This window comes from Berghia stephanieae, chromosome 13 (assembly GCF_034508935.2).
Source record: "Berghia stephanieae isolate SIO BIC M18660-M18661 chromosome 13, UCSD_Bste_1.3, whole genome shotgun sequence".
Taxonomy (NCBI): Eukaryota; Metazoa; Mollusca; class Gastropoda; order Nudibranchia; family Aeolidiidae; genus Berghia; species Berghia stephanieae.
Window position 1 is genome coordinate 20,088,563 of NC_088372.1, and position 14,490 is coordinate 20,103,052.

At 36.3% G+C, this 14,490-nt stretch overlaps 2 protein-coding genes across 6 annotated transcripts in view; one reads left to right on the top strand and one right to left on the bottom strand.

Moving 5' to 3' along the window:
- LOC144959044 (uncharacterized) overlaps window positions 1-14,490 on the top strand; it is a 32,934-nt gene that overhangs the window by 9,702 nt on the left and 8,742 nt on the right. For 3 of the 5 annotated variants that reach the window (XM_078891386.1, XM_078891388.1, XM_078891387.1), the window contains exons 3-4: window positions 2,715-2,780; window positions 3,769-4,087. In XM_078891386.1, coding sequence (XP_078747512.1) covers window positions 2,715-2,780; window positions 3,769-3,781 — 79 coding nt within the window. In that variant the 3' untranslated portion in view covers window positions 3,782-4,087. Of the gene's footprint in view, window positions 1-2,714; window positions 2,781-3,768; window positions 4,088-14,490 lie in introns of those variants that run through there. The other 2 variants (XR_013642559.1, XM_078891389.1) reach the window with 2 other exon arrangements.
- Window positions 5,566-5,991, bottom strand: LOC144959242 (uncharacterized). Its single transcript, XM_078891783.1, has one exon. It carries the CDS (start codon window positions 5,989-5,991, stop codon window positions 5,566-5,568), a length of 426 nt encoding a protein of 141 aa, XP_078747909.1.

Genomic DNA, 14,490 nt, shown 5'->3' on the forward strand with positions numbered 1-14,490 from the left:
AGCTTGTCTCATGAATCGCTTCATTATTTGACGCCCTTTTTATTTTCATTTATTTATTTTTTCTAAACATTCATTAAGATATTAAAAGAGAATTGATTCTAGGTTATTAATATTAAATCTTTAGACATCAATAAAATTTAAAAAAAGGTGTTCTTTTAAATGGACATTTATATAGCACAATATCCACTTAAATGCTCAAATTGTTTTACAAGGCTTCCTTGACCAATAGCAAATCTTAACGTGTAAGATGGGACATTGTGCGGGCTATGTAAAATTACAATTTAAAGTTAAAAGTCTAGTTGATGAAACAACCTACTCTCATGCAGGCAATACAAAACCAGGTGTGAATCTTATTTTATTGTTGTTGAATGTGGACATGAGTAGACTGAGTTCTGCTGTGCAAGGACATAGGACGTACTTTATGTGTCAGTGGCTCAGTGTGATGATCTGTCTTGTCTTGTCACAAACTTCAAGGGATGTTAATATTAATAAACACGTTCCCTTTATTTCACCCCATAGAGGGGATGGGGAGGGGAGAACCAGTTAAAACGTTAGTACCAATAGTACCCTTCTCCCACAAGCAAATAGACCCTCTTGATCCTGCATTCATCCTAGGTTTTTGTTTTTCTGCTTTCTCTCTCTCCTCCACACTGCAGTATAAATTGGCATCTGGTCCTGTTGCAGCTGTCAGAAATTACCTTGCGGTGGACTATATACTTTATTTTAGACTAGCATCCTATACAAAGGGTAACAAGTAATTGCATTTGTCTTTTTCACGCTATAGAAACCCTTATAAACTCCAGCCCATGGACCTACTTGTATCTGAAAGACTACCATAAATACACTCCATTTAGATGGTTTTTCTCTTACCTTATAATATTTCATATTTTTCTTCAGCGTTCAATACAATGCAACCTCAGTTGGTTGTTCAAAAATTGACTAGTCTGAATTTAAACAAGTATATAATTGCTTGGGTGCTCGAATTTCTTACGGAGAGAGCACAATATGTTCAATTAGGGCAAAACAAATCTTCCTGTATAACTACAAATACTGGTGCTCCTCAAGGTTGTGTATTGTCCCCTGTATTATTCACAATATACACGAATGACTGTAGAAGTCAAAACCTGAGTGTACCATTAATAAAGTTTGCAGATGACACCGCTCTTCAAGGCCTCATAACAAATGGCAACGAAGTGGCTTATAGGCAAGAAATTGATAGATTTGTGTCTTGGTGTGATGCAAAGGAGCTAGTGATTGACTTTAGGAGAGTGAAGGAACTGATAGAACCGTTAAAATTAAAGGACCAATTCGTCCAGCGAGTTCCTCACTACAAATACCTTGGTGTAACGATTGATGACAGGCTCAAGTGGGATGAACACTTGAAAATAATTAGGCATAAGATGTGCAGACGTACATATTTTTTATCGAAACTCTCTCAGTTTAGAATAGATAAAACCCTCTGCACATTATTTTATAGAGCAGTAATCGAAAGTGTTTTGTCATTTTGTATAACAGCTTGGGGAGGCAATTGCTTAGCAGTGGAAAGGAACAAAATAAATTCAAATATTAAAAAATCCATTAAACGCTATATAAATGATGTTGACGATGTAGATCTTTTATACGAGAAATTTTGTATAAATAAAATAACTAAAATATTAAATGACCAGTATCATCCACTAAGACCATCAATTATTATGTCAGAAAGAAGTGGTCGCCCTTTCTCTATTTCAACTAAAACAGAGAGACACCGAAAATCTTTTCTGCCGTCCAGTATTAGGCTTTATAACAACAAGCAATAATCATTTTATATAATTATTTCTCATTTTTACTTTTTTAAAATATAAATATTAATTTATTAATTTATTTGTTTTGCAATCTTTTCAATTTTCAATTTATGGTGACAGTTTTAACTATTTTACAGTGTTGAAATTATTCATATTATAAAGCGCAGCTCTGGTTATAGAGCTGCTCCTTTTTTATATATATACATCCTATTTCCATTGTATTTTTATCTTATGTGTAAATTATAACACGTCTGTACAAAAAATTTCCTTTTTGGGATGCAATAAAGTATTATTATTATTATTATTATTATTATTATTTATCATGAGAGCAGCAGTTATTAGCAGGATGCAACTCACTCCTCAATAGAGTAGAGTAATCACTGAAACCTCTTTATTAAGAAAAAAAAATATTCTAATCACTTATAGAATATACAGAGAAGTGGTAAGACCTGGAATGAGATAGAAAAGTTAGCTCAGGATAGAGAAGGATGGATACTGTTTGTCTGTGGCCTATACCCTGACCCAGGGTGAAAAAGGCAATGATAATGATGATGATAGAATATGTTGTTTCTGATTCTCTGTCATAGATTTTGATGTCATTGTAAATTTCTATCAATGAACAAAGTTTAATGGGACGTTGAAAGTGGTTAGGTTATTTTGGCAGATGTAACCAATAAAATAATGAGATAATTTATGAATTAAAAGAAGTTGAGCCTCGTAAAAAGAAACCTTTCAGGCATCATTCCCAACTCATGGGCAGAATGGTATTATTTTTTTCAAGAATCCTTGCGATCAAGCCATGTTATAGCCTTGATATATCTTTATTTATGATTCATTGTGAACAATGTCAAAATACACATTTTGAGGTCCTCATATTGTTTATTGCATCATAAGAAATTCTGTTTTTTTTTTCAAAATTCTCGATTGCAGACAAACCTTTGCACGACATATTATGAAGAAGAGATGTAATTCTGTGGACTGCAAAGCTGGATTTAGGTAATAATAATAATAATAATAATAATAATAATAATATATACTTTATTCATCCAAAAAATTGAAATTCGTTTAGAAGTGGCATGCATAAAAATGTATAAACACAAAGTTGAGAATCCATGGCGACAATGTATGCATATATATGCAAATGTACAAACATGTAAAAATATACCAAAATTGAATAATATTTTATAAAACATGTCGTTACACTGAGTTAAAATGTTGTAGAATATTACAAGATCAGCAAACCGCGTCTGTTGTCGCCGGAAGCCAGCGCTGTAAGGTATGACATATAATTCTTGTAATAAAGGGATCTGGAACATTTCAAGTGTATACATTGGAAAGAAACTGGATGAATAAAAATGAAAAAAAAAAAAGGAAGAAAGAGAAATGTATAGCTTTGTAAATCCGAATATAAAATGCATTATTTATTTGGAAGACTATTCGATCCTCTATTCTCATTGAGGTTGAAAATTTATGTTTCAGTTGACCCAATGCAGACAAAGTTTAATCAGATTATGCTGTAGCTCAGCGGTACAATTTTTGCTTCGTACCTAAAAGGTACCGAGTTCGACTACCCGCCTCGCTGTGTGGCCTTGAGCAAGTCACCTCGCCCTAGCTCATTTTGCAGCGCTGTACGACGCCTGGGTTATTCCAGTCTTCCCTTGGAATAGACCCTAAAGACACATTTTCCCTTGGGATGAAAAAAGGGAATTTTATTTATTTATTTATTATTTTTTATAAGCTGAAGTCATATATCTATTACTATTACTTAGTTTTTATTGTGGTATACATACCAGGTTTAACAAAAGTGACTGATCTATCTATCAGTCAACCTCGAGGTTAGGATGTTTTGTTTTTTTCTTCTATTTTACTTTCTTTCTTTGTCTGGCACCTTTCATACACACTCGTTCAGATCTTTTTCCATATTTTTGAGGAGCAATCTCAATTATCCTTTCTTTTTTTTTCTTTTTTTAAAAATTTCTCTCAGGTTCCTGACCTAAGCGATGATAGCTTTGTCATGAAATGGATCCCTGCTTTCAAAATATGGAATCCTATTTGGCGGGTTGCAGCTTGACCTCTTCATGATGGAGTATAACACAGACATGCCAGTCAAGATCCATTTTACATCATCAGGGGCAAGTTTTATATGAGAAATGCATACATCAACTAAAAATGGAAGGGGACCTCCGATCATGGAAGTGGCAAGGCAGCATGCCAAATGTACTTTTATGATAATATAATATGATTTCTTATCATTCATATTATATTTACTCTGTTTTAAAAGAAAAAAATTATGTTTTCTTCAACTTTGCTACTATACTCTGTCAATTCCAAAGTCAGTATGCGATGCTAATTAGAACTGCACAGGCCAGCTATTTTCCAAGGCGGTTCCAGTATTACGATTTCTATTTTTTTTAAAAAGCAAACATAAATTTTTCATCAAAATAGAAACGCCATTTATGTCATTCTCAATGAAACAAGTTTCAATTCATAGGAGTATGAAGCTATTTTTCTATCAACTTGCAAGGATTTCTAAACATAAACATTTTTCTCCTGTATTAAGTTACAATTCTATAGGGGAGACAGGGGCAATAAGAAATGAGAAATTTAGCACTTTAATAAAAACCTGTTTTCCTTTCAAGACAATTCCCAAAGATTTAATTTTTATAGGTGTAACAAACAAAGAGATTGTTTTCCTACAATAATTCAAGGCTAAATTGTCATTATATTAAGAGGATTATTTATTATGAATTTTTTTTTAACATTTGCAAAATTAACGGAATGGAGCAATAAGGAAATGTCACTAAAAACATAAGGGGCAATAAGAAATGACAGTTTTTATGTTGTTTTTTTTTTCAATTTGAACAAAAGTCACAATGCCATTCCTCTTCCTCCATGTCCACTAATGGTAGTTCCAATTTGGCACACTCTTCATGGTACCAAGAATCACATATGTCACAAGCAATCCAGGCCTGTCCGGCGCTTCGCCCACAGTGAATGCACAGATCTTCACGACTAATGGGACTCCTTGACCTTGGCTGTGAATTTGATGAGTTGCTACCCCTCCCTCGACCTTTCCCCTTCCCTTTCTCTTGTCTAGCTGTCTGATCCTCTTGCAGACTGATAAGGCACTGGTCCTCAGTGAGAGCCTCTCCATACCGAAACTGCCCGACTCTAGCAGATCGGCCTCTTGGGGTAAAATGAGAGAGTGCCATGCGCTGAAGGAAAAAGTCTCTCACAGATGATCCGTCAGACGAATTTGATGAGGTTGAGGGTGTTGATGGGCCAGGCTCGGTAGCAGCAGCAGACGATGATGGGCCAGGCTCAGCAGATGACAACAAATGGCCAGACTCAGGAGCAGAGGATGATGGATATGTCAGGGAAAGGAGGTCGAGCTGAACTGCATTGCGTTCAAATGGACAGATGCCTGTGGAGCGAAAACCTGCCTTGATGATGCTTGCCGAAAAAGAGATTTCATATAATTCTTTCAGCAACCGAGGAAAGGAGGCCTTGCTGACTGGTCCCCTGTGTGTCCTTGCATGCTTCTTCAGGAGAAGCTGCCACTTCTGCTTGACGGGTCAAAAGACCGTCCAGTCAAAGGGCTTCAGCAGATACGTCAGCTTTGCTGGCAGCCTCAGCAGCACAACATTGTTCTCTTTTGCGCATTGCACAACATTGACGGACAGGTGTGAAAGGGTGTCCATCGAAAATTAAAACTCTTGGCAGGCTACTGTACTCTGCTGTTTGGATCAGGAACTGCTCCTTGACCCACTCCAGGAAGTGTTCACCCTCCATCCAACCGTTGGCCGCTGGTGTTGTACAAGACACCTTCTGGTCCACAGGTCACCCAGTCCTTATAGAGGTTCTTCCCCTTGTATATGACATAATGGGGGAGAACATTGTCTGATGCAGAGCCGCCACAGTTGACAGTGACTTGCTCCTTGCCCGATCCTCCGATGGTCTGAATCGCTCGACGTGACCCCTTCCGAGCTAGCACCACATCACTTTTAGGGTTGGTGACAAACCCGCTTTCATCTACGTTGTAGATTTGATCCAGAAAATCCTTCACCCCTGCTTTTGACAGTTGATAACCAAGCAGAGTAAACCAATTATTTATCACTTCTGGGTTCTCAGCCTCTTTTCTCCCACGACTCAGGTGCTCAGTTGTCCTCTGAGTGTTCTGAGGATGTCTCTTCAAAAAGCTCTCCATTCAGTTTGTTATTGCCCCTGTCTCCCCTACCCTTCAAGTTTAATGTTAGTAACAGTGTGCTGTTCAATGATAAGAATATATATATATATATATATATATATATATATATATATATATATATATATATATATATATATATATATATATATATATATATATATATATATATAAAAATTGGTGGTATGATAGATTTGACAAGACTTGTTCTATGTTCAGATACTAGCCATTAACTGGCTCTCTTTATTTCAAACAAAAACAAAATGTAGGCTACTACATGCTAAGTAAATCAAGTGACGGAAGTGAGTGCGATTGGCAGATAGATGGAAGAGAAGACTATTAAGCAAAGGGGAATAACTCTATTAATTCAAAGGGCCAAATAATAACAACAAAGGAGTGATAGAGTAGATTAGGAAAGCATAACGAAATCTATTACATTCCTCCATCCTTAGTAATGAATTCATAATTGAACAGCTATAATCGATGTAAAAATAATAGCAACAAAACAACTATTTAAAGGTCTAGCCTGTCAGGTGGCTTGGGCTTAATGTTTCGTTGTGAGCTTCTAATGGGTTGTTCCAACGTTGATCTAGTCTCAGTCTCAGACACAACATTATGGCGAGTGGCTAGTTTGGGTGAGATCAGAGGCTTTTGAATTGTGCAGGATTCATCACTACCAACTGCCTTATTGGTAATGGGGTTCGAAGATTGAGATGACGGAATAAAAGTGGTTCAACCACTTCAGGCAACACTGATCTCATTTGGTCCTGATGCCTCCTCACCTCACCATCTTGGATTTGAACTCTATAAGACACTGGGCCAGTAGATTCTATCATCTTGTCAGGTACCCATTTATTCTGTCCTGAGTAATTCCTGACAAATACATGGTCATTGATATTCATGTATCTAGCTTTAGCAGTACTATCAGAGAGAACTCATTCCTGATATAAAAGAAGAAATTGAAGATGCCAAGATTGAGCTGAAAGACATGGCAAAAATGAAGGAAATTGCAAAAGAAGCTCTAGGACTTGGTACAAGCAAGTCAGCGGGCTTTTCTTCTTCATCTTCATCCAAAACTGAAGAAGCTCAGACATTAAGTAATACAGAGAAAACAGAGAGAAAAAAGCATCTGATATTAGCTCACTAATCAGGAAGAAGAGGAAACAAGAGGAGGATGGTGTTACTGAGATTGAGGCTAAGAAAGTTTGTAAAGATGCAGCAAGTGGTGATGCACCTACCGAAGTCTCATCTGAAAAGATGAATGGCCATTCTGAGGTGACAGAAGTCAGTTCGTAACTCAAGATTGGACCAAGAAGAACATCTTGATTTCATTCATTCATCCATTTCATATCGGAGTTCCATGTTGACCTTTTTAAGTTTAGTCAACTCCCTTGCCATGGCGTCCATTTCTTTCCGTCTCTTCTTATTTTTTTCAATTAACTCTTCAACTGTCTTTTCCAGTACATGATTCTAACAGAAGAGGACGCTCCTTCTATCTCCCTTTCCACAGCAGCAACTTTTTCCAATAGGACTTCATTTTTTTACATATAAGTTGCACACCAACGAGTTGGGCGATCTCCCCAAACGCTTTCGTTAGCTTTGATTCAATGTCAATCTGGCGGCTGCCTTCCATTCTTGAATTTTGTCTTGAATTCTGTGTAATTATAAAGACTGAATTTAGGATATCTGCTCAGCAAGATGTCTGACTTATGTAGACACGGGATTAATGTTGTTGAAGTAGTGATCAAGAAATTGACTTCTAAAGAATGATGACAAGACCTTGATGTAAAATGGGCAACAACTGACATCATCTCTTTTTCATGGCCCAGCAATAATGTTCGGATTAAAATTCCTGAACGAGTCTCTGACTTGATTGCCATGCTGCTCAGCAACCACAGCTCCCTCATGACTCCTTTTTGATCACTTTAGTAACTCCGTATTTTTCATATAAATTATAAAAGCCAATATTAATGATATAATGTTTCTCTCAGTAAAGGCGATGCTCCTGTCCTGAACCAATTGACGAAATACATATGGTCAAACTAGCCAGACCTTTTACATTCAATCCAGGAGCTACACATGTGCTCCCTTTTGTACAATGACAGAGGCAGGGCCATCACCGGCTGCATTTCAGCGAGCATGAGGCTAGTTAGTTCCATATATATATTGATTGGCGAGATCATGCTTGACGATTACTTTCCAATATTAGATTGTTAATCTATATATATTAGTTTTATTGTGATCGTATAGCTTCATACTTTTGGTTGTGTTGGAATTTTTAAAAAAATTCACTCAACAAAAACAGATTCTGGTAATCTTGTATGCTTATTTTACCTAACTTATATAATTATTCAATCATTGTACATTTTATTATTTTATGGCCATCATCCTCTTAAGGAGTAAATTATCCTAACCTTAACCGACTGAACTTCATTTTCTTTTATCATAGTTCTTTAGTCTTTAAATTAGATTTCATAATTCTTTAGTTCTTTTTGTTCTTTTAGCTCGGCAATTGCTAAGTTACTTTCATTACCTTAGCTTCGGATTGTCCCTTAATGCCATGGCTAAATCACAGAGTCAACACAACTGACTGGTCGTCCGTTGCTCCCCTCTCTCTCCCCCTGTATATGTTGTTTTATTCTCTAATTTACCCCTTCTTTTATAACAACCAGCAGTGATTAAACGTGACTTGGCATGCCATTGACAAGCCAAGCGATAATCCTGATAGGCAATACATAGTACTCTGTATCAATCTTAACAAATCCCCCTGTCATTTCATCCAACAAGTGACATCATGTTAAGCTAGTACATCCCAAGAGTAGTACCTGATAGTAATCCTCTATAGCCTTCAGCGATTCAATATAGTCTTAACCCATCTAATCATTAATCACATCAAGGTAAAGGATAAGATGAAAGGCCAACCTTCTTATATTCCTCCCTCACCTAAAGTGAAATTTTTTTCCGCCACATTCTCCAGTTCCATTAACAGGTGTTCCCAACTGAAGAATGACATTATCCTCCTTTGAACAATAAGTTCCATTTTGCGAATCCGTTCCCCTAGCCGCTTCAATATGGCACCCGTTTGGTAAAAACGCTTTAACAGATTTGAATCGAGCACGCGTCTTAAGATGTATATATCCTTGAAGATGGGGAGTACCTCCCTCACCAACCTCTTTTCCAACAATAGCAAAAGAGCACGTATCTTCTGTGATTTTGGTCTTGATAAGTGAAACATCATCTTCCGTATAGTTATTCAGTGTAAAACACCAGCGCTTTCTAGCACCTTCACGTTTCATGTCTCATTTATAATTGGTACCAACTCAGTGTCGCAGCTAAGTATTACCTGCGACACTGGTACCAGTACCACTCTTATCAGTTGACCTTTAACCTCTTATCAGCTTACCTGTAACCTCTTATCAGCTCCGCGAAGCTATATAAAGAGCCGTTCTCTCTCTTTTGCTCATTTGGACTTTAGACTCCAAAGAGATAACACCTTATCAGTATGCTTCCCATAACCACCTATTTCCGCTCTCGAAAGCGTCGTGCTACGTCACGATATCCTTTATCAGTCAAGAGGCGTCGTGTCTCTACACGTTACGCCCGTTATCTTCCTAATCGTTTTCGAATCTCCCGCCGCCGTCGGAATAAGACCGCACGACTTAGAACTTCTGCTACTAAAAAAACTATTCGTGCTATATTTAGATCGTCCCATTTAGCAAACTATGACGGAAAGCATGAAGGAGACCAAATTTGGACTACTAAATTCGAAGAAGACGACATTAAGAGGACTAGCCTTCTCGACACTTATAAAAAACTCTTTGATGAGTACAAAGTTGTAAAAGTCATTATTAACATCCCATCACCTTAATTCATTGGTATTAATTTCTTCACCTAATTAAGGTAAGAAAATTCAAACTGTAACTTCTTAATCTTATCATCACTTGCATTTCTCCAATATAAAACTGAGTGACAAATAATTATATTAAATATTTTATCCATAAAATCCACAATTCCTAAGATAATGCTTATCTATATATAGTTGTCAGAACACATTTTATCATGTATTTCCATGATATTATTAGGCTTATAAATACACTTCATTGATCATAATACTATCAATTACTGGAGTCTATACTATAACCCTCTGCAGTCAATTTCGAGATCAATTGTCTCATTAGACCTTAAATTATCAATTAACACATATATTGTATGCTTCATCAACGTACAGTTAAAAAAAAACAACAATCTTAGATTATACAAGTCCTTGTCCCAGGTTGTAAACACAGCTCTGCCAAGTCATTCTCCTTAGCATCCTGCCCAGAATTGTACATTTCACAATCAGACATCTCAGGAGACAGCGTGAGCATGGGTATCTCACCAAGCCAACATACAAGACATTTTACACTTTACATTCTATGGGCATTACTCCCCTACCAACCCCATATCTAAGGAATAGTCTATTTCTATTTGTCCCTGCCCGATAGTCTATAGGCACTATCGAACTGGCACAGGCATGGTGTTGAATCAGAGCATGAGTGTTGTTATCCTCCTAATCCATCCCGTGCGACAACAACACTGGCCCTACCGTCCTTTCACCATTAGCCAATAATTCAGCCTTAGTGAATAGTCTTTCTAAAAATATGTTGTTCCTCCACAAAAACGATCCTATGGGAGTCAGTTCCAAATTTGCCACATAGGCTGCTTTTCTTTTATGGAGAGGTGCTGAATTTCTCAAATCCAATTGAAACACTTCACTTCTCCACCTATCATCCCCCGGCTATGGCATCATAAATTCTTCCCAATAGTTTTTATTGCTTCTCTTTTCCATTCTCAATGTTAATTCATCTTGAAATTTCCTGTCTGCCCATTTCCTCTCTCCCACGGCAGGCAGCATCATGTCCTGAATGCAAATTCTCAAAAATTGAGAGAAAAAATATCTTGGAATAATAATTTATTCACTTATTTTATTTTTAATTTTTTAAAGAAATATTCATTTCTTGATTATTTAAGTTATCAATTATTCTTATACTTTTTCTAGAACATTTCTTTAAAATCTTCTATGACGTTGTCATGCTTCATTCATAATGGTTGGTAGATTGCCTTTAATGGGTCTCCATTCAAGTCCTTCCGTTCAACTACATTGTTTCCTCCCGACTTGAATGGATATTCTTCAGGTTCAGGCTTAGCTACCTGTCCAATTTTTATCCAATTTGGTGCCCACTGCTTTAGTTGATCTTTATATTTTAACCTAAGATAAACCAAAATAACTAGTATTACTCCTAATGTTACCAGTCCCACTATCTCTAACCATGTCCAGTTACTGCCATCTAACGATCCCAACGGTTTTAAAGAGTGAAGTTTTATCATATATGTATTTCCTTAATATTTTCTATATTACTCAAATTCCAAGTGGGATTAAAAGAGGGTACTATCTTGTATAACTGGTGCCATAATTGTCTCCTAGAAGTCAGAATTTCACAATGCCATTTAACACAAGATCCTGGAAAGTCACGGCACCAAATTAACTTTATATTAGATTGTTAATCTATATATTAGTTTTATTGTGATCGTATAGCTTCATACTTGGTTGTGTTGGAATTTTTAAAAATTCACTCAACAAAAACAGATTCAGGAAATCTTGTATGATTTTTTTTACCTTACTTATATAATTATTCAATCATTGTACATTTTATTATTTTATGGCCATCATCCTCTTAAGGAGTAAATTATCCTAACCTTAACCGACTGAACTTCATTTTCTTTTATCATAGTTCTTTAGTCTTTAAATTAGATTTCATAGTTCTTTAGTTCTTTTTGTTCTTTTAGCTCGGCAATTGCTAAGTTACTTTCATTACCTTAGCTTCGGATTGTCCCTTAATGCCATGGCTAAATCACAGAGTCAACACAACTGACTGGTCGTCCGTTGCTCCCCTCTCTCTCCCCCTGTATATGTTGTTTTATTCTCTAATTTACCCCTTCTTTTATAACAACCAGCAGTGATTAAACGTGACTTGGCATGCCATTGACAAGCCAAGCGATAATCCTGATAGGCAATACATAGTACTCTGTATCAATCTTAACAAATCCCCCTGTCATTTCATCCAACAAGTGACATCATGTTAAGCTAGTACATCCCAAGAGTAGTACCTGATAGTAATCCTCTATAGCCTTCAGCGATTCAATATAGTCTTAACCCATCTAATCATTAATCACATCAAGGTAAAGGATAAGATGAAAGGCCAACCTTCTTATATTCCTCCCTCACCTAAAGTGAAATTTTTTTCCAAAAAAATTTCAATTTTTTAAAACATTTTATTTTTAAAAATATACATTATTAACATCCCATCACCTTAATTCATTGGTATTAATTTCTTCACCTAATTAAGGTAAGAAAATTCAAACTGTAACTTCTTAATCTTATCATCACTTGCATTTCTCCAATATAAAACTGAGTGACAAATAATTATATTAAATATTTTATCCATAAAATCCACAATTCCTAAGATAATGCTTATCTATATATAGTTGTCAGAACACATTTTATCATGTATTTCCATGATATTTTTAGGCTTATAAATACACTTCATTGATCATAATACTATCAATTACTGGAGTCTATACTATAACCCTCTGCAGTCAATTTCGAGATCAATTGTCTCATTAGACCTTAAATTATCAATTAACACATATATTGTATGCTTCATCAACGTACAGTTAAAAAAAAACAACAATCTGAAATTATACAAGTCCTTGTCCCAGGTTGTAAACACAGCTCTGCCAAGTCATCCTCCTTAGCATCCTGCCCAGAATTGTACATTTCACAATCAGACATCTCAGGAGACAGCGTGAGCATGGGTATCTCACCAAGCCAACATACAAGACATTTTACACTTTACATTCTATGGGCGTTACTCCGCTACCAACCCCATATCTAAGGAATAGTCTATTTCTATTTGTCCCTACCCGATAGTCTATAGGCACTATCGAACTGGCACAGGCATGGTGTTGAATCAGAGCATGAGTGTTGTTATCCTCCCAATCCATCCCGTACGACAACAACACTGGCCCTACTGTCTTTTCACCATTAGCCAATAATTCAGATTTGGTAAATAGTCTTTATAAAAATATGTTGTTCCTCCACAAAAACGATCCAATGGGAGTCAGTTCCAAATTTGCCACGTAGGCTGCTTTTCTTTTATGGAGAGGTGCTGCAGTTCTCAAATCCAATTGTAACACTTCACTCCTCCACCTATCATCCCCTGGCAATGGCATCATAAATTCTTCCCAAAAGTTTTTATTGCTTCTCTTTTCCATTCTCAATGTTAATTCATCTTGAAATTTCCTGTCTGCCCATTTCCTCTATCCCACGGCAGGCAGCATCATGTCCTGAATGCAAATTCTCAAATATTGAGAGAAAAAATATCTTGGAATAATAATTTATTCACTTATTTTATTTTTAATTTTTTAAAGAAATATTAATTTCTTGATTATTTAAGTTATCAATTCTTATACTTTTTCTAGAACATTTCTTTAAAATCTTCTATGACGTTGTCATGCTTCATTCATAATGGTTGGGTAGATTGCCTTTAATGGGTCTCTTTTCAAGTCCTTCCGTTCAACTACATTGTTTCCTCCCGACTTGAATGGATATTCTTCAGGTTCAGGCTTAGCTACCTGTCCAATTTTTATCCAATTTGGTGCCCACTGCTTTAATTGATCTTTATATTTTAACCCAAGATAAACTCCCCTAACAACCCCATATCTAAGGAATGGTCTATTTCTATTTGTCCCTACACGATAGTCTATAGGCACTATCGAACTGGCACAGGCATGGTGTTGAATCAGAGCATGAGTGTTGTTATCCTCCCAATCCATTCTGTGCGACAACAACACTGGCCCTACCGTCCTTTCACCATTAGCCAATAATTCAGTCTTAGTGATTAGTCTTTCTAAAAATATGTTGTTCCTCCACAAAAACGATCCTATGGGAGGCAGTTCCAAATTTGCCACATAGGCTGCTTTTCTTTTATGGAGAGGTGCTGCAGTTCTCAAATCCAATTGAAACACTTCACTCCTCCACCTATCATCCCCCGGCTATGGCATCATAAATTCTTCTCAATAGTTTTTATTGCTTCTCTTTTCCATTCTCACTGTTAATTCATCTTGAAATTTCCTGTCTGCCCATTTCCTCTCTCCCACGGCAGGCAGCATCATGTCCTGAATGCAAATTCTCAAAAATTGAGAGAAAAAATATCTTGGAATAATAATTTTTCACTTATTTTATTTTTAATTTTTTAAAGAAATATTAATTTCTTGATTATTTAAGTTATCAATTATTCTTATACTTTTTCTAGAACATTTCTTTAAAATCTTCTATGACGTTGTCATGCTTCATTCATAATGGTTGGGTAGATTGCCTTTAATGGGTCTCTTTTCAAGTCCTTCCGTTCAACTACATTGTTTCCTCCTGACTTCAATGGATATGCTTCAGGTTCAGGCTTA